The sequence below is a fragment of the Pseudochaenichthys georgianus genome, unplaced genomic scaffold (assembly GCF_902827115.2).
Source record: "Pseudochaenichthys georgianus unplaced genomic scaffold, fPseGeo1.2 scaffold_406_arrow_ctg1, whole genome shotgun sequence".
Taxonomy (NCBI): domain Eukaryota; kingdom Metazoa; phylum Chordata; class Actinopteri; order Perciformes; family Channichthyidae; genus Pseudochaenichthys; species Pseudochaenichthys georgianus.
This window is the reverse complement of record NW_027262971.1, coordinates 233,685-253,723: the sequence shown is the minus strand read 5'-3', so window position 1 is coordinate 253,723 and position 20,039 is coordinate 233,685. Positions and strand designations below refer to the sequence as shown.

The following is a 20,039-nucleotide window of genomic DNA, read 5'->3' as shown; positions in this document are numbered from 1 at the left end:
ACATTGTGGTAAAAAAACCACACGTTTAATCCATGTTGTTGGTGTACTACTACAACTACAAAAAGCATCGGTTTGTTTTCTCATCAGGAAATGCAGACCGGCTCAAACAAACGATTTTTAATCATCATATTCACGATCATTTAAAGTATCATATGTTCGCCGAATTGACATGAAAGCACTAATAAATGTAGTTTCATCCACTTGAGTTTACAACTACAAAAATAATCGATTTGTTTTTATATCACATCCGACGGGAGGAAATTCAGCAGCTCTCACTACCGATTTTTAATCCTAATGTAATCATCATCTTCACCACGATCATTTATGTTTATGTCGCCGAATTGACATGAAAGCACTGACACATATGAATATACTGTAGTCAACTTCATTAAAACGTTATTAACGTGCCTAATCTCAGTAATTCACCATTTCTACGCATGACAACACACTTTGTCCGTGTTTGGCTCTCGAAGCGTTCCCGCATTGACGTCACTTCCGGCTTCCCCCAAAACTTCAAAATGAGTCGATGGAATTTCCCCGCGATGTTCGAAATTATTGATATTTAACGGAACGGTATTGCTTTTTCTTTTTTAAACTGACGGTTCGGGATTACTAGTAGCCCAATATTTCATTGCACAACAGTTGTTGGAATGCTGTCACAGGCTCTTTAAGGGACATGGGAAAAAAGAAAAAAAACGGAGAGAGAAAAAAAAGTTCGTTTCTCGCGCGCACAAGAATGAAAATCTTGTGGGCATGAGGAAGAATCTCGTGAGCACAAGAAACTAAGGCCAAGGAGGAAGTGGAGCACACAGGAGGAGACAACCATTTCATTGCAGACTGTTTACTTGCAGTACATTTGGGGGGGGGGTGCTAGTGAACTGTCAATGTGGCGGGAGCCTCGCTGCGGGGAAACGGTGGACCTCTGTCGCCTGTCAGTGCCACTTCAATGATGCCGTTTAAAAACATAAAAATGTAAGAGCGGTGCAAGCCGTCAGTGAACCGAGCCGGCCGTCAACGGCCCTTGACGACCGGCCGTTCTGTGATTCTCCAGATTCTACAGATGGCCAGTCCGCCCCACACACAGCTCTACACACATCGAACTGCGGACACGTGCAGCAGCGTTCTGAATCAGCTGCAGTTTTCTGATGGATTGTTTTGTCAGCCCTGTGAATACACTATTGCAGTAGTCGAGTCTACTAATGATAAAAGCATGGACAAGCTTTTCTAAGTCCTGTTGTGACATTAGTTTTTTAATCCTCGATATGTTCTTCAGGCTGTACTCAGCATTGAATCAAAACGCACCAGCTTTAAATCTTAATAAGTTTGTGAGGCGTTTTGCTGAACAAGATGGTAATCGCCGCATTCAGCTGTTATAGGCATGCCAACTTGATGCTCTGCTCACGGATGACTCGATGAGCATAATAAACTGTTAAGACGATGACCATACGTGTGTAAAAAAAAAAAAAAATTCTTTGTGGGGGTCTGTCCCCAAAAAACAGTTTTAAGTCCTGAGAAAGTCAAATAAGACGTACAACTTCACTGCCCAGCCAAAAAAAGGTAACCACTTTGATTTAACTAGGCCAGTAGGTAAGGACTTTCCACTGGATCATAACTGCAGCGATGTATATATTTTAGCTGGATACACGTTTTTTAACCCTAACTGATGCAGTTAGTCACTTCTTTAATGTTTGTTCTTTCTGATGTAAAGTCAAGGTTGTAAGTGTTTGCAATGAAGTTGTGGGGCACTGAACTATTCCTTTGATTCTGTTGATATATGATAGTAATTACTTGTCTTTCAAATGTGAAGGAGGGGGAGCAAGCATCTTGTGGAACATTCATCATTAACTCCTCCAAAAAATATAGTTTATTTAATAATAACACTGAATATGTGAATCATAACAGTGATTGACAGCCGATAGGAATAATATGATTGTTAATAGTATCATATTCATTTAGACAAACATCGACGAGACAGTTAATTAATGTACTTATTGCAGCAGTCTGAATCAACCTGATCTCACCAGAATGCGTGACTCCACCACGACTCCTTAACACCGCATTGCGTGGTGGAGTCACGCATTCTGCTACATTTACATGTCGGCACCAAAAACAAACAATGTAAAGTGAATGAGGCTCTTTTGTCGTGGTGCACACACGCATTTCTACAAATGTCCCAGGAGAAGCCTAAACAGAGAGACCGACCCATTGCTGTTCAGCGTGGATTATCAAACGCACACATTTATAAACTCTAAAGGATTTAATCTCAATCTAAAATACTGATTTCTTGGCAGCGGTGTGTTATCGAGTCTTAACAACCTCTTAAACTTCTAATTTGACCAATCAGAATTTAGTATTCAGCTAAGATGTTTAATACAAAATAATAATATATAGTAAGGTAAAATATGTAATGGAGAAGATAAAGTAATGTGTGCACTACATGAATATATAAAAACATGTATGTTACAATCAGAGTTTGCGTTAACCTATTATTTTTTTAACAATGACGGAAAAATCTGAAAGTCGTCCGTCATTTTGACGGATTAGAACAAACTCAGAACAGCGCCACAGTTTCCCCGCAGCGAGGCTCCGGTGTTATGCCGTGTTATGCATGCCCGCCCAAAAGGAAATTATACCGTTTCCAAACCTAACTTTGCCGAACAGATAATTGAAATGTCTGTGAGTATTTGCTTTACGCTGTGCACGCTCCCGCGAGGTGCAGTGGACATGCATTACACGGCGCTAACAGTCCCCTGTTGACAATTTACGAGCGTGGTCCCCCCCCGGCAGAGTTGTGTACAGGCTGACCGACGGGTAATAATGGATTTTGACGGAATTGTTACGATCCAGCGAAAAATTCTAGCGCAACCTCTGATTACAATAGAGTTGTGCATTAATATTAATAATGATATCACTCAGATTATTAAAGCAGCAACAATCACATGTAATGAGAAAAGAGCAAACAGATGTTACAAAGCTGTCAAATAATAAACAAACTTTCTGATTAAATTAGTTCCACAAGAACAGAGGATTCTTCAGACTGAAAACAAGTTACTTCTTTTCCTCATTCTATTCATGTTTATTTCCTCACTGACATGACGTGTCTCAAAGTAAATAAAAAATATGTCAAACTTTGATTTCAGTTTTGACAAGGACTCCGTTTCTCCCCTCGGTTTTCACGCTTTTTACGTTTACTCTGTTAATTGATGAAGAAAAAATCTGACACGTCTTCACTTCAGCGGGCACCATCTTTAAATTCATCTCTTTGCTTTCAAAGGTAGCACTTTGATGTTCTCAGTAGTAACCACATGACTTAAAGGGGACCTATTGTGCATAATCCTCTTCTCCATGTATCTTCTACATCAACATGTGTCCCCTCTGTGGAAAGAGACTCTGAAAGTTTCAGGAACAAAGATTCTCTCTCTTTTTGTCCCGATCCATTTATATAAAAACCTGTCTGAAAATCAGTTGATCAGATTTTGGCCGCTTGAGTAACCATTAGCCAATCACCAACCAAGGTAACCCCCCCCGAATCTCCTCCTAAAGTACCATTGAGTTCTTTTTAACCAAATATCTCTCAGAGGGGCGTGGGTAGTGGCTCCTTATTTTCATCTAAAGTAACGGACAGAGAATCAGCACTTTTGAAACAGAGGGGATTATGGGATGCTGCAATGATCTGTTTGGTATTTCAGACAAACACTCCAGAGACATGTTCTGTATATATGTGAGACCAATAATATATTGATGGAAAACAGTGTAATAATAATAATACCTTTAATAGCAGCACATTAACATAAGAACAAGCTATGTAGATGGACTCAGTGTGAATGCGTTGGTGGGCACTCAGCGCACCAATCGTAATAAAGGTTTGCTCACACCAGTAGGGTTTCTCTCCGGTGTGAAGGCGTCGGTGGACCTGTAGGATGTAGGCCCGAGCAAAGGTCTTCCCACAAAGGTCACACCAGTACGGTTTCTCTCCAGTGTGAGTACGCTGGTGACGATTTAGTGCACATAGCCTTGGGAAAGCTTTTCCACATTGGTTGCAGCTGTATGGTTTCTCTCCAGAATGAATACGTCTGTGTTTCTTCAGGTCACTACTGGTGGTGAAAGATTTCTCACATTGGTCACAGCTGAATGGTTTCTCTCCAGTGTGAATGTAATTGTGAGTTTTCAAATGAGATTTTTTGGAGAAAGCCGCCCCACATTGTTCGCAGATATATGGTTTCTCTCCAGTATGAATGCCACAATGGGCTCTTAAATCATCAGCTAATGAAAAAGCTTTCCCACATTGGCCACAGATGTGTGGTTTCTCTCCAGTGTGGGATATGTTATATCTGTTGAGGTGACACTTCTGTTTGAAAGCTTTCCCACATTGGTCACAGCTGTAGGGTTTCTCTCCGCTGTGAACTCTCTGGTGAATCAATAGATATCCAGACGTTGCAAAGGACTTGTCACAGTGCTGACAGCTGTGACTTCGGGGACCCTCTCTTGTTCTCGGTTTCTAAAGAAAACAGACAGAGAGAGACTCAGTTAGGTGCCAGAAATAACATTTAGAGAATGTCAGTGTAATATAAACTTGGATGTATAATAAGAACTGGAAACAGCTCATTCGATCCTATGAGAGTTGCTCATTGGTGCAGTAAGCCAAAATGGCCTGACGCTCTCGAGAGCAAATCGTCACAAATTACCCATCATGCCTTGCTCTCGAGAACATGCGCAGTTGAGTTTCCCCGTAAGCCCCACCCCCGATCTCCCACCCAGTAGAATGAATGGAGAAGATATATTTGGATTCAGCTCTAAAAACATTTGATAACTTTTAAAACCTAATGATTCAAATAAGCACTATAAAAGTGTTGTAGTACCAGCGACTATCAATATTTGCATAAGCGAACCGTGCTGTAGTTCCTTTTTAGCCCAACATTAGCCACCTTTAGCTTAGCGGTAGTGACATGAAGTCATGTGACTGTGCTGTAGTTCCTTTATAGCCAAACATTAGCCACCTTTAGCTCAGCGGTGGCAACGTGAAGTCATGTGACCGTGCTGTAGTTCCTTTATAGCCCAACTTTAGCCACCTTTAGCTTAGCGGTGGTGACGTGAAGTCATGTGACTGCTGTAGTTCCTTTATAGCCCAACATTAGCTTATTTTAGCTTAGCGGTGGTGACGTGAAGTCATGTGACCGTGCTGTAGTTCCTTTATAGCCCAACTTTTACATCAGAAATCATAACGTGGTTTTAATATGTGGAGATAATTCTGATCGAAGTTCGGTCATCCGGGAGGGACTCGGAGTTGAGCCGCTCCTCCTTCGCGTCGAAAGGAGCCAGTTGAGGTGGTTCGGGCACCTAGTTAGGATGCCACCTGGGCGCCTCCCTAGGGAGGTGTTCCAGGCACGTCCAGCTGGGAAAAGACCAAGGGGTAGACCTAGGACCAGGTGGAGGGATTATATCTCTTCGCTGGCCTGGGAGCGCCTTGGGATCCCCCAGTCAGAGCTGGTTGATGTCGCCAGGGAAAGAAAGTTTGGGGCTCTCTGCTGGAACTGCTGCCCCTGAGACCCGACCATGGATAAGCGGGAGAAGATTGATGGATGAATGTACTCGGGTACAAGTTTATGGTACTTCTACTTCACTTGAGTATTTCAGTTATTTGCTACTCTGTACTTGCACTCCACTAGAGTTCAGAGGTGAATGGTGTACTTCTACTCCACTATAGGGCTGTGCATCTTCACTGGTCTCACGATTCGATTACGATTATCCTGTCAACGATTAGATTAAATTCGATATCACGATTCATCACCATTCATACCAATGCGTTGCATCCTCAATTTTCTATATTACTGCACATGGCTTATTTTTCATCAATGCATACATGCAGTAAATACATATGAAATCTCTTTTTATTATTTAGAAAGTTCTTCAGAAATCAATAACATAAATGTCTTGACATAAATTTATAAACCAAAATAAATGAATTGTATAGGTCTAGTCTCCGTGTGTGAAGTTGTTCCATCCTCAAAAACAAAAATAATGCTTCGGCAGTCTAGCTGCAGCTTCTAGCAACAGTCTTCTGTTAAAAAAAGGACACTGAATTTGAACACAGCAGACCACAGGAGTATTTACAATAGCATATAAACAAAAATACTGCATGTGGGTGCACACTTACATTCTCTGTTTTACTGTTACATAAATCCCATGAATGTATGAGATTAAGTTAGCTTCATTGTATCTCAGTGATTAAGTGAATAATAAAGTTTCTATCGGGTCACTATCAGCCTGTCACTCATTATTTTCAGGGAGGGGGCGGGGCTTGGAGGAACGGAGAGGAAACGGTGATCGCGGAAGCTTTTTTCCTCCTGCCTTCACAAACTTCACACACGTATCGTCTGAAAATGTCTAGAGGACATTCATACTTTGCAATCCAAGACTTGACTAAAACCACCAAAAACCTGACATGATTGTTACGCGATTATTTTTGAAAAACATAAATCCCTGTCTCTGAGCCGCAGCGGCACGGAGTGATTCAGAGCGGGTCATTCTGCTTTTGGTTCTGGACTGGTGTTCTTGTGTTTGTGGATAAAACAGACTGCTCCGTGTTCGGTGTTGCTGTGCCGCTGTCACGTCTGCTCCCTGATCTCTACGTCACCGACCGATTTGATATTAAAGTGACAGAAAAAAAAAAGTTATAGTAAAGCCGCGGCCGGAAAATCAGGAAGCAACGTTACTACGCGATAATCGATTATCTTAGAGTTTGAAGTCTTTCGAACTCTAAAGCTAATAATAAATACAAGCTAATAACTAGATCCACTAGTTATCAGTGGATCTTTATCCCTACTGATTTAGTTATCCACTGATAATTAATTCAGTTTAGTTATCTCTTACCTTGTAACTGGTATCAACTGTGCAAGATGCAGAGTTGTGCATCAACATCATATTTTCAACCCATATGCTCATTTTCCCATCAAAATATTAATATAAAATTAGTGCCGTCAAAATTATCGCGTTAACGGCGGTAATTAATTTTTTGAATTAATTGCGTTAAAATATTTAACGCATTTAATACATGTGCAGAATGGCCCGCCCCATACGTGCCACCAGTGGCAGCGCCAGGGTACGGCGGGGGTAGGCTACACCCATACCAAGAAATGGCTCAGCCCCACCATGAGACACGATGTTAAAGTAAGCAACATAAAGTCTGCCAATTCGCGCGGAGTAAATTGCACAGACAGCAGTTAGTCAGATTGATTTCAGTCGCCATGGTTTTGAAAACTTTTGTCACGTATTGATCGTCTTCTCAATAGAACATCTTTGATAACGGCGTGGTGTTGTTGCAGGAAGTCCCGACGGAGCATACTCTTGCTGTAGTTCAGTAACACATAACTGGTACGCAGGTTATGTGCGTAATCTGAAATGCGTACCGTCACTTGTGTCACAAAGCGCATTTGCGTACCGACGTACTTGTGAAGCTTTTCCAGAAGGCGGTTCGATCACCGGACGACAGAGTCGGTCTCCGTGTGCACAGACAGGCTGCTGTTAACGTCTGTCTGTACAACGGAACTGAGCCAAAACTACGCCAACCGGCTGCGGAGGGAGACTCCCCCCCTCACTGGAGAACTGCGCTAAAACAGCTGATCACAACGTTCACACTCTGTGGTCACGAAGTACTCCACTAGCCCCCCCCCCCCTCTGTCGACTTTCCTGAAGTACTCCCCCGTTGATAGAAATCAACACGTAATGAATTAAGACCCCACGGTTTGATGATTGATAGGTGTGTGGGTTGTCTTTCATGTTGACATGCAGAAAAAAATGTTATAATAACCATAGATACTGTGTGTTAAATGGATATATCCGCCTTCTTTCATTTATCTTTCCATTCCCAACAATATACATAAATAAATGGAATATTTTGGACATAGTTCGAATGGTGATTAATCATGATTAATTAATGTTTAAGCTGTGATTAATCTGATTAAAAATTGTAATCGTTTGACAGCCCTAATACAAATATGTAAAGTTTTTAAATGCCATTGAAAGAGGTGTGTCATATGCAGCCAGTGTAGTTCTTTGATCCAGCATTGAGTTTGAGTGATTAGGTCACATGACCTAGCAGTTATTGAAGAAATATGCAAATGGTTCCATCAAAATATTAATAAAACTTATTTAAAAAGTATTAAAATGCAATAAAAAGAGGTGTGTTCAATAAATGTATGCTCTAGAGCAGTGGTTCTCAACTGGTCAGGTCTCAGGACCCACCTTTTCCTTAGTCAATAGGTTGCGACCCAACATTTTTAACCACTCAAATCTATTCAACAAAAAAATCGTGCATTAATTATATGCTTTTCAGCATACAATATTAATTAAAATGAGCTTTTTAGAAATACTAACATATAAACTACGCATTATGGTACACTCTGAGAAGAAAATAAATAAATCTATTACTACCCGACATATTAATAATATGTTATGCCATTGTTTGTTTTTCACTTTGTTCAGCTTGTTGCTCCTCACAGAGAGAGGAGCAAAGAGGAGATAGTCTGTGTGAATTACTTTAAATTGTGGGTAAGGGTAGATAGCCCCCATTGTTCTGTGACCTGTCAATCATCAGACCGGGAGTCATATTTCATTATGTGTTCATTTATATCTGAAGTTGTACCCATGGATGTATAAAGAGTAGTTCTACATCAAAGTTATTTTCCGTGGGGACTTCCAGCAACAATCTTGATTGGCCAGAAGACTCAAACAAATCAGCAAAGATGTTTTATTGAGAAGATGAAACTACGTGACAGAAGTTTTCAAAACCGTTTATGGTCTCTGGTACTTCCAGTCCAACGCCTACTGAATGCACAGTTGGAAAATCGTGCCTTCAAAATAAAAGTTTGACTTTTTCCCAAAAAAAACAATATATTTTTTCTTCACTCGCACATCTGCGACCCACGGAACGGGTCTGCGACCCACTTTTTGGTCGTGAACCACCAGCTGTGTCGATTTATTAACCCTCTGGAGTCGGTGGACGCGCCGGCGCTTCCAGGTGCGCATACATTTACGTAATTAATCATATCTTTTTGATTATAAGGAGTAGAAATATGATTCAGATATCTGCGGAATCGCTGGAAGAGTAGCTTTCCGGTGGTATCTCCTGTGAGACTGTAACCAGGGCACAGCCGCCAATATGGCCACTCAAAGCAGCTTGACTTTACACTGTGTGGGATTGGTGGATTTGCGTGTCCGTCAAGGAAATCTCAGCCGGCAGCCATCATGGTCTGAAATGACCAATGGACATCGAGAAATCACTAAGGACCTACCCACCAAGTAAAAAAAACATAAACCACGTGTCTCCCATCAGTTTACGTCTATGAGGAGAGAGAGAGAGAGAGAGAGAGAGAGAGAGAGAGAGAGAGAGAGAGAAAATGGCTAAAAAAAAATAGTACAGTTGTCAACTTCGCTAGAGATTTTTTCCGCAAGCAGCAGTCAAGATAGAGCCTCTGAAACTGAAGTGTTCAACACTTCTGAAGAAGAAGAACACAAAGACAACAACAAGGATCCATTTGGACATGGGTAAGTGTACATATTACAGTAATAGTGTACTGGCAATGTGTGGGGAATACCACGAAAATGAACAATAGGTCTATTGATATATATTTGTTATCGATAGTCATGAACTTTTTCTTGGGACAAAATAGACTCCATTAGCAAACGTTTACTCTGTGTTAACGTTATGTTGGTGTGTAAAGTGAGATTACATGTGTAGATGATTAAATTAATCATTTATTCGTCCCACAACGGAGACATTTACAGTGACATGTTTTTGCCATCGATTATTGTATCATACTCCTTTTCCAATCTCCCAAACTTTATTGTTATGTGTGCATTGTTATTTGTGGTTGAGCAACATTTTACTCGAACTTTATTTCAATGAAATTAGTTGTAATTATTGTCCTACATTTTAATTTGTTTTACAGAGATGTTTCACAGCTGTCTGGTCCTAGTGGCCCACAGGCGGCGTTTATCCAGCAGCCACAACATCCATCTGTGCCGGCCCCCAGGTCAAGATCTACTGTGGCTCAAGGGCCTTCACTAGAGCCATCACCACCAAGGACCAGCAGACCAGCATCACTACAGCTGCCTCCACCTCCATCTGCGGCTGCCACCAGGTCAAGATACACCTCAGCACAAAGGCTCCACCACAGCCATCACCTTCAACCCAGCCAGCAAGGAGGTCTCATGGAGGTCTCGTATAGCACTTGTACACCCCACCTACACAGCAGCCCATGCACCATCACCCCCACCTACATAGCAGCCAGACCCACTGTCTTGAAAGACAGACAAAGACCATGACACTGTCTTGACATTTATAATGAATAGTTGGTTGAAAGTTCTGATGTTCAATATTGTAAATAGTATATTATAGTATAAATAACATATTTATAATAAATTGTTGGTTGAAAAAAATAAATCAATTTGTATTTGTACACATCACATGAATCTTGGTATGTAATATGAAGTCATTATTCAGTCCTGATGTATCTCAGTCCCTGCTGTGGTGAAAGTAGAGTGATAAACACCTATTTTACTAAAAATTCGAAATCTTTTTTTTTCATTTTAGACATGAATAACACATTTATATAGAGTGTAATTCAAATATTTCACTACTTTTGTGATCCTAGGACTTTGGTAACCAAATCTAAAAGACCAAAACAATTCGATCACAAAATCGGATGTCAAATTTTAAGCTTTTGAGCTACTTATCTCATCAAACAGTGCTCTAAGGTGAGTACTATGCATATATAGCAGGGGTGCCCAACCAGTCGATCGCGATCGACCGGTCGATCGCAGGGAGATTCCCAGTCGATCGCGAGATGTGTCTAAAAATAGAACAACAATATTCAGTTTTATCGTTAATGTCCTATAACATAATCTTCCTGTGCCAGAATAATGCACTTGAACGCATCAAAGCTTTGTGATTGGCCGGCGTGACCCCATGTGTCGGGGCGTGGCTTCTGGGCAGTGGGCATAGTTCGCTGATGTTGTCCATGTCAACAGGAGTGACAGTCCGCACACACACAAGACCGCAATTATGGCAGAAGCAAAAAAGCCCAAAATATATAATTTTCACTCCGAGGGGGAGGATGATTATTTTTGTATCTATTCCAATTCAAAGTCCATCTGTCTCATCTGCGAGCGTGGCTTTATCGAAGACGGGTAATTTAGGAGCGGCATTTCAAAACAGTGCACAAACGCTACAAGACAGAATTCCCTCCTAATTCTGCCCTACGCTCCCAAAAGGGGAGGGGCCTGAGAGGACAGCTGAAGGGGAGGGGCCTGAGAGGACAGCTGAAGGGGAGGGGCCTGAGAGGACAGCTGAAGGGGAGGGGCCTGAGAGGACAGCTAAATGCACAGCAGTCCATTTTCACCAGGCCCAACAACAAGAGCAAGGCTGCTACCAGAGCATCTGATCGTGTCAGTCACGTTCTTTTGCGAAACACATGAAGTCTTTCAAAGACGGCGAAGTTGTGAAAGAATCATTCCTGGAGGCTGCCGACGCGCTTTTGGGGGAACAGTAAAAATAACTGTAGCATTTCAACAGGTTTTTGATATCATAAAACTCAAGTTAGATACCGTTATTAATCAGCTGTAAGTTTGAGTTTGTTTGAACATCATTATAATTATTGTACAAAATGGTATAAGAATGCAAACTTAAATTGATTATAGTCTATTATCAATTCAGGTTAAGAAGCTAGTGTTGCTTTCATCCTTTTTTAAAAAAAGGCATTTCTTTTTATAATCTACTAAAATGCAACAAAAAAGGGTTTGATTCTATTAATGTTGTCTCTTTTATTGCACGTTGGCAGCAGATTCCTGAGCAGCTTCAGATCTGAGTCGTCTTATTAGTAAGCTTAATTGATACTTTTGTAGCAACACTATTTTCATATAATGGCAAAGAAAGGGTTCAGAGTCTTTTCTTTTTTTCCTGTGTCATATGTGGCAGCACTGTTCAATGTATCTTGAAAACATTACCCACTGTAGTGACGTGTGAATAAACTCCAACTCTGTATCAACAACACTGTTGTGTAACTTCAGTTAAATACTTGTATGTGTGTAGATTAGAAAGAGGTAAGGTAAAGGATCTGCAGTATTTTATGAAGTATTAATCGTACATAGGTCAGTTTTATACAAGTAGAAGTGTGTATTTACCTGGCAGAAGGCTGTCAGTAATGGCGACGCCTCTCTATTTGGACTGGTAGATCTCGGCAGACTGGCAACTTTAAAAGTAGCTCTCGGTTCAAAAAAGGTTGGGCACCCCTGATATATAGCAAGACCAGAGATTGTCCTGAACATTTTGATATGTAACACATGGGGTGCCATGTTAGAAGAAATACATTAAAAAAGGTAATTTAAGAAAACGTCTAAAAATCGAGAAAATACCCTTAGACTCCAGAGGGATATAAAGAACATTTTTCTTGTGTAATTGTACAAGTCATTTGTTGATGGTCCCTAAGTGAAAGCCTCTTTTCGCGAAGAAGATCTCCCTGTCGCAATACAGCCAGCAGCAGGGGAAACTGACGCTGCTGGCGGGTCCGCGAATGACTGTCGAATATCAAACCTAAAACTAACTTCACCGCGGTCCAGTAGACCCGAAGCATACAGAGGAACGCTTATTTGACTTTCGAAATAAAACGCCTCTCGTATTTCCTGTTTACTCTCCTCGTGTTTTTAGTTTTAAAGTTATTTGTCCCCGGATGAAGCGTTGAACACTCACCTGAGAGTCCGAGGCTGCTGCTTGTTCTACGGGGGTCTTGCTGTCCTCCTCCATGCCGCGTGCAGTGCTCCTGCTCCGGCTGTGTGTGTCAAATAAACCCTGTGCTCCTCCTCCTTCAAATCTCGTGGAACCTGTGTGTTCACGTGATCAAATCTCGTTCGGTGTGCTGCGTTCAGAAACACTGGTATTTCTTTTTCTGTTTTTCTATTATTTGGGTTACTTAATACAAAAGTGATTTACACTGGGCTGCAACAACTATTTTTTTCATTATTATGGTTGTTTATTTGTTTTTCTTTTGTTGATGTATCACGTTGTCCCATTCTTTTATTGCATGACTGAGTTTTTATTTATTTCTCAAAATCTTATTTCATCTTGATTCTGAAGAAGTTGTTTGATATGGTGATGCCATTAAAGCTCCTTTGAATCTGTGTATTATTTGTGTTAATTAATACAATAGTGATTTACACTGGGATGCCACAACTTTATGAAGTGACTAATGCTACAGCCAGGCTCTTGTTTTAGCAGAAAAAGGGAAAATACTGTCACCCCTAAAGGGGGGTTCTGTAGTCGAGAGACTTTAAAGACTACATTTCCCACGGCACCTGCCTTTTAAGAGACAGACACCACAGAGATTATAACCGTTAGTTATATAATGCAACGTTAAAGAAAGAAGTTGTTTATTCTTTTATTTGAGTTTTGCATCTTTGTTTGGTTTTGTTAGACTGTTGTCAAGGTCTATTCTATATTGTAATGGATTATGATTATCAGAGAATTGAATACTATGACGTTACATATATAACATATAAATAATAACATTGTGTGTCTCATCACTAAATGATCAGTCATGTGACCACACAGGGGGTGACCAGTGATCATGGCTCTATTGCACTTTGATAGGGTCAGTTATCTCATGAATAAGCGTATCCATTGTAACTGTATGAAAGCCCTCTCTTCAGTCTGAGTAGTTGCACTCTGCTGTGTATCTATGGGGGTGCATAAGGGTGCATTGCACCCTCAGTTGAGTCGTTATGCACCCTCATTTGAAAAATGAAAAGTAAAAAAATAAAACATTAGAAGTGAAAAAAATTACATTTTGCCTACTATTACTAACAATAGTAATAATAATAATAATAATAATAATAATAATAATAAGAAGAAGAAGAAGAAGAAGAAGAAGAAGAAGAAGAAGAAGAAGAAGAAGAAGAAGAAGAAGAAGAAGAAGAAGAAGAAGAAGAAGAAGAAGAAGAAGCAGAATATAGTTGAAATAAAATAAATTGTAATTGTGGTTGAATAGCATTGTCTGCTGCATTTATTTGATCAATTTAAACGGTAAGTAACGTTATTATGTCAGGTGCGCATGACCTGTGCCGCTGCACATTCATCATCTGCAAGGTGCTGACACAGCAGTCAGTGATGGATCAGAACATGGTTAAAACAACCAGCCCTTATCGCCAGCAGCAACACTGCATCTACTGCAAGTAATAACAGTTCAGATCATGGGGACATTACGCTACTGTCGTGGACACGAACGTCCTCCTGCCCGACTCGCCGGCTTTGCCCGCCTCGCCCACAGAGGCAGAGCAGCCACAGCCGTCTTCGTTACCCCAAACACCGCCACCCCTCGGCGGCCCGCAAGTGCCAGAGGACCTCTGCAAAACAGAGCCTGCCCAGGTATATTTAAAAAGGTACCCAACTCGCCTGTACAGTGGGGTGAGGCGCTCATTTTGCAGCTCATGGTTTCAAAACAGAGATTGCATAGCATCTTCTGCTATGCATGTAGACATTTCGGTTCAAGTAAGTCCGATGCCTTCACCACAACAACTGGCGCCATGCTCTTATAGTCTATGTGATAAGGGACTGAGAAGGCATAATCAGGCAAAGAGCACAAAGATCCATAGATCTCTTCATGTTGCTCTCAAAGTGCACCAGATTGATGCTTTTAACTTCAATATTTAAAAAAAAATCTTCCCGGGGGAGCATGACCCCGGACCCCCCCAGAGGCGGTGAGGACCCCCATATGCCCCTTTCACACCAGCGCCTTTTCAGCTCCGACTCGGAGCTAGAGCCTGCAAAGCGCCCGGTTTTCCTGTTCACACCGCAGCGGCGCCGGCTCTTAGCTCCGGAATCCGCTTCATTTCCAGCTCCAAAAAATTGTCGCTCCAGAGGCAAGAGCTTTGGAGCTAAGAGGCGACGTCGCTTACGTCTCTCTTACGTCGAGGCGTGCAGGAAACTAAACCCACCTCCCCTGAACATGGGTCGACTGTTATGCCTGCCTACTAGAGATGTTAAGATTCACCGATTCACATCGGTGCACCGGCATAAACGTTCAAGATGCGAGTACACCGGTTGAAAGAGTGCACATCGGCTACAGTTTGGGTTGAACCGGGTTGAACTCGCGATGCATCGATTGCGTAGCGTCTTTGCATCGGTAAAAAACCGATTCATTCATATAAAATCCCCTCATCTTGTCAACGCTCAGCAGAGACGATCTTTGATATTTGCTTCGCCACTACGGAGGCCGAGAGTCTCAGTTATCAACCCACACGGAAGTTGAGGAGAAAGAGAAACACAGCGCACCGAAAAATACCTACAAATCAAACGTTTGGCAACACTTCGGATTGTTCCAGAAAGACGGTGTAATAATCCTTTATGCTATATAGCTGACCGCAGGTCATGAGAGTGATCAGGTATCCGTAGACCTTTGTATGAGGTATCTTTATCACTCAACAGGTCTACAGCCATGATACATAGATCCGTCCTAGATGCGGGCTTGCATGCACACAGTATCACTCCGCAGCCGCACCCCATCAGTAACGTCCTGATGGTATGTGTGCGCGGCACTATATACTACAGACGGTCAACTTGAAAAATCGCTCGCAAATTGTTAACGATGCCGAGCCGCTTTAAAGTACACAAGTAGTACGAGGAACTTAGCGACGCACATAAAGAGGCGACATGGGGTCTGCGGCTGAAAAGAGAAACCTGAAAGTTAGACATGAGTTCAATCACTCAGTGAGGCGTTCTGTCAGAGAGAGGTGTTTAGTTTACAGCAGCCTGTGACGGCCAATAACAGTTCAAATGTCTTCCTCACTGTGAGCAGTTATGAAATACCTGTTTGTGAAAGGTTATTTGTGTTCTTTATTGTTCCTATAGAACCCCCTGCTTTCTGCTCACTGGTGAGTCAGCCTATGAGTGTTCAGCACATCAGGCAGCAGCTGTATGGCATGGCACTATGGTAGCTGTTATTTGCACATTGTTAATCATGAGCAATGCATCCTTACATTGTTTATCTGTGAGGTGTTATACAATTGTACTCTGGAGAGCTTTTAAAGGAAAAAAAATAAACGGCATGATGGGATGTGCAGTACCAAATATGTAAAGCACTTTTTTGTTAATGTATGATTTGCTGCATATAAGGAATAAAACTAAAATCCTCTGTCGTTTTGCATCGTGTTGTATCGCATCGTATCGCATCGCACCGAATCGCATAATGTTGAATCAAATCGTATCGAACTGTATCGCAACAGGGGTGAATCGTATCGTATCGCATCGCCTGGTGTTTCAAATGTATCGTTAATGTATCGTATCGTGGCAACGTATCGAGATGCGCATCGCATCGGCCTCAGTGATGGCACATCCCTACTGCCTACAAGCAGTAGTGCCTATAAACACACTTTATAAAGTCAGGCAGCACTAACCAGGCTTCGTGTGGTTCTGTTTATCTGTGCCTTACTTTGACCATCCGTTCACTGTTATCGATCATTGTGGAGAGAGGCAGACGTGTTGTTTTGTATTATTGCAGCTATCGGATGCAAGTAGTCAGTTTAGCTTCGGTTGCTATGCCAACATCACCCGTTTGATACCAGAGAAACTTTCATAACAGCGTTGTGATACCAAACAGTGTCAATTCAGACTGACACACATTCACTTAGGCTAAGGGGAACTGGGGATATGCATCAGCTGCTTGTGTGAGTCGGACAGTGAATACTTTAGAGCGGCCGCTGCAGTGTGAGCTAACCGGGAGCTAACGGGAGCTAACGGGAGAATACACTCCGTGGAAGAGCAGCCAGCACTGCAGCGGTCGGTAAATGCTGCAGAAACACATTAATAAACAATGAACCACGGCACTCTGGAGCAAAGTATAAGGTTGGAGAAGTCGTTATTCAATTTATTCTGGCTTCGTGTGATTAAAAGCAACACGATCATCGACCCGACGCGGTTGTTGTTGTTGTTGTGAGCGCCGTAATGGCTGCCGTTGGGGGGAAAATCAGCGATGTAAACGGTGACGTCATGACGCAGCTCTGGGGCGCCAGTGGGCGGTGTGAACAGAGCGGGAGCTGAAAAGGGAAACCGGAGCTGAACCAGAAAAGCTCCCGCTCTGAGCTAGAAACTGAAAAGCGCTGGTGTGAAAGCCGCAACAGAGGGTGTTAGGTACACTCCCCACTTAGAAAAATAGCACTTTACCACTGCACCCTCTCTAATCTCAGATGCACCCTTAGTCATTTTGTTCTGGAACCGGGCCTGCTCTCGGTATGCTGTGCGCCTCTTTTGAAAAACATGATTAAAGACTCAGAAGGACAACTCTTTGACTAGTTTATTTCAAGAATTCCCATCACAATATGTAGAAAGATTTTCATTTTATATTGGTTAAACACGAGTCTCACAACATCAACAGAAGCCAAACAAGTCATCACAACAAGTCAATGAACAGATAACGAGGTAGAGATGTCACTAAAGCGGCTTGATGGAAACATCTGATTCTGTCTGGATCACGTTTTCAAAGCATATCATTTGTACAAAGAAACATTAGCTTGAACCAATAAAAGTTAAACTAACAAAAACGCTTCAGAAAAGTTTATTTGCACATTTGGAAAACATGATATTCAATGTAAATATAGAATAAAGGAACACACTCACACACAGCATTCCCCCCCCCCCCCTGTGGGACTAAAGCAATCTGATTCTGATAAACGGAAATATGACAAAGATACACACATGTTTGTTATAATGAGACAGCAGGAGCTGCAGAGGTTACATGCAGTTTATTTTCCCTTTAAGAGATAAGAAATATGGAGTTAATGATCCTCTCTATCTCCACCTGCTCTGATCCACTGTCACACACACCTTCAGCGTTAATATCTTCACTTCCTCCACAGTGTTAATGTATGGAAACATCCTCTCAGTGAAAGTGTGTGAGAAGGTGTGTATGTGTGTGTAGGTGTCAGGATCAGAGAACGACAACTTTCCTCTGTTCCAGTCCAGATGCACTCTGACCCTCTGGAGCTCCTTCTTCAGGCGGAGACGAGTTTCTGGACCTGATGGTGACCATGCTGAGTATTCACCTCCATATACACTTATTACCCATAATCCAGACTGTATGACTCCCTTCCTCTGGACAGACTCTGCTGACACACCCAGTGCCCAGTGTGTACTGTCTGTAAACTGGACATCCCAGCTGTGAGTCCCTGAGTCAAAGCCCTCGGAGCCCAGGACAGACCATTCATAATCAAACCTCTCTGGATTATCAGGAAGTTCCTGTTCCTCTCCTCTCACTCTCACTCTGGTCAGATCTTCAGACAGGATGAGTAATGGTTACGACCCGCCTCCCTACTCAATAGTAGTGGCTCGTGAGGCAGTCCGCAACATAAAACAAAAGTACACAACACATAGGCACTAAACGGTGATCATACATTTATTGCCACAATCTTAAAAACATACACTGGAGGACAGGTAAACAAACAAAAAGACGGAGGGGACTTGGGCCAACCACACCATGGGCCGTAGGATCCAGAGCCTTCCTCCGCTACCCAAAATCACACAGAACCTAACGGGAGAAATAAAGCCGCGAAAACCTAACGCTAACACGTCCTCCAGGAAACACAACAAAAAGGCAAAATAGCTCTGCCACAGCAGAGATATCCGGAGTAGTGATCGGCCTCCTTCTCCTTCAGTCTCCTCTTTTATGTTCGGCTGATTGTCAGCTGGGAGCACCTGGGGAAGGCGGAGCCAGCTGTACCTGCACAGCAGAGAGAACAACAAAAAGGGGGGGAGTACGTAACAGTAATGGATGAGCAGTGTTTGGGTCCAGGATGAGAGGAGAGTAGGACACCATGTCCTTCATCTTGCTCCAGATGTTGAAGCTGAGGTTGCCCAGGTGTTTGGCCTGGTCTATCAGAGCTCCCGAGGGCCGCTGTGGATCCTCCAGCAGGGGGCGCTGCAGCCTCTCCACTGCAGCCTTGTCGTTGTGCAGGAAGGAGACGTCTTCAGCTCTCAGCTCCTCCTCTGTGGCTCTGACTGTGTGTGAAAGAGCTGTTATCTCTCTGCTCACAGCCTCCATCTTCTCCTCCACCATCCTCCTCTACTGCTCCTCGTCCTCCTCTTCTGCTCCTCTTCCTCCCTCAGTGCAGCCATCCTGGCCTCCTCTTCCTCTTCTAGAAACTGGTGAAGCTTCTTGAACTGCTCCTTAATCTGCGTCTCTGTGCGTCGGGCCTGGACCTTCAGGTGTCCTGCTGTCTGATCAAACTCCACTTTAACTTCTTCAAAGAGCTCCAGTTTCTCCTGAAAGGGCTGCAGAGCTTCCTGGAGCTCCTCTCTGAGATCCTGAGCAGCTTCCTCCATGGGTCTGAATCTGTGGTTTTTGTGTGTTCTTGAATCTCTGCAGACGAGACACACTGGCTGCTGATGGTCCAGACAGAAGAGTCTGAGTCTCTCAGAGTGCAGACTGCAGAGAGCCTCTGGAGGCCTCTGACCTCTCTCCAGTAAGAAGGTCTCACTCAGGTTCTTCAAAGCCAGGTTACAGGGAGGATGATCCACCAATGATCTTGCCTTACAAACTGGACACTCCTTTACTTCTTTCCCCGTCCACCAGGTCTTCAGACAGGCTTTACAGAAGCTGTGGCAGCAGGACAGAACAACAGGATCTCTAAAGACGTCCTGACAGACCGGACAGCAGAGATCTTCCTCTAACCTGGAAGCCATGTTGTCTCTGAGTGAAGCTGAAACACAGCAGACAGGAAGTGCAGTCAGTCACCGTCTGATCGTCTGACTCTCAGTCCGTCTGTCTCTCTGCAGTGAGGAAGAATAAAGAAGTGTTTCCTGGTTAGTATCTCTGTTCACCTGCAACACACAGGTGAGTCTCCTTCCACAAACACCAGCCACTCATCAGCCCTCTGTAAACTGGTTTAACCTGATTTCATCTCTGCAGTACGGGACAGTTTAACCCTATAGTAGCTCATAGAGTATCATTCAGTTGTACAGTCTTAATGAAGCCTCTAAAGTGTAGCAGGACTTTCAG

At 42.7% G+C, this 20,039-nt stretch overlaps 2 protein-coding genes across 2 annotated transcripts; both read right to left on the bottom strand.

Annotated features, from left to right (window-relative positions):
- Positions 1-656: 656 nt before the first annotated feature.
- Positions 657-12,831, bottom strand: LOC117442284 (zinc finger protein 436-like). The gene is made up of 3 exons (XM_071202392.1): positions 12,746-12,831; positions 3,770-4,498; positions 657-665 (listed from the first exon to the last, which is right to left on the bottom strand). The coding sequence occupies exons 1-3, from the start codon at positions 12,797-12,799 to the stop codon at positions 657-659; spliced, it is 792 nt and encodes a 263-aa protein (XP_071058493.1). The 5' UTR covers positions 12,800-12,831.
- A 5,002-nt stretch (positions 12,832-17,833) lies between these two features.
- LOC117442283 (nuclear factor 7, brain-like) lies at positions 17,834-19,801 on the bottom strand. The gene is given in 3 exon segments (XM_034078285.2): positions 17,834-18,327; positions 18,803-19,121; positions 19,124-19,801. Coding segments are annotated over 3 exon segments (1,413 nt in total). The 5' UTR covers positions 19,724-19,801.
- Between the last annotated feature and the right edge of the window lie 238 nt (positions 19,802-20,039).

Bases quoted from the DNA above. Each gene is read 5' to 3' on its own strand.
- LOC117442284 (XM_071202392.1), bottom strand. From the start codon at position 12,799: ATGGAGGAGGACAGCAAGACCCCCGTAGAACAAGCAGCAGCCTCGGAC. The intron at 4,499-12,745 runs GTGAGTGTTCAA...TGTTTTCTTTAG, and splicing joins CAGCAGCCTCGGACTCTCAG to AAACCGAGAACAAGAGAGGG.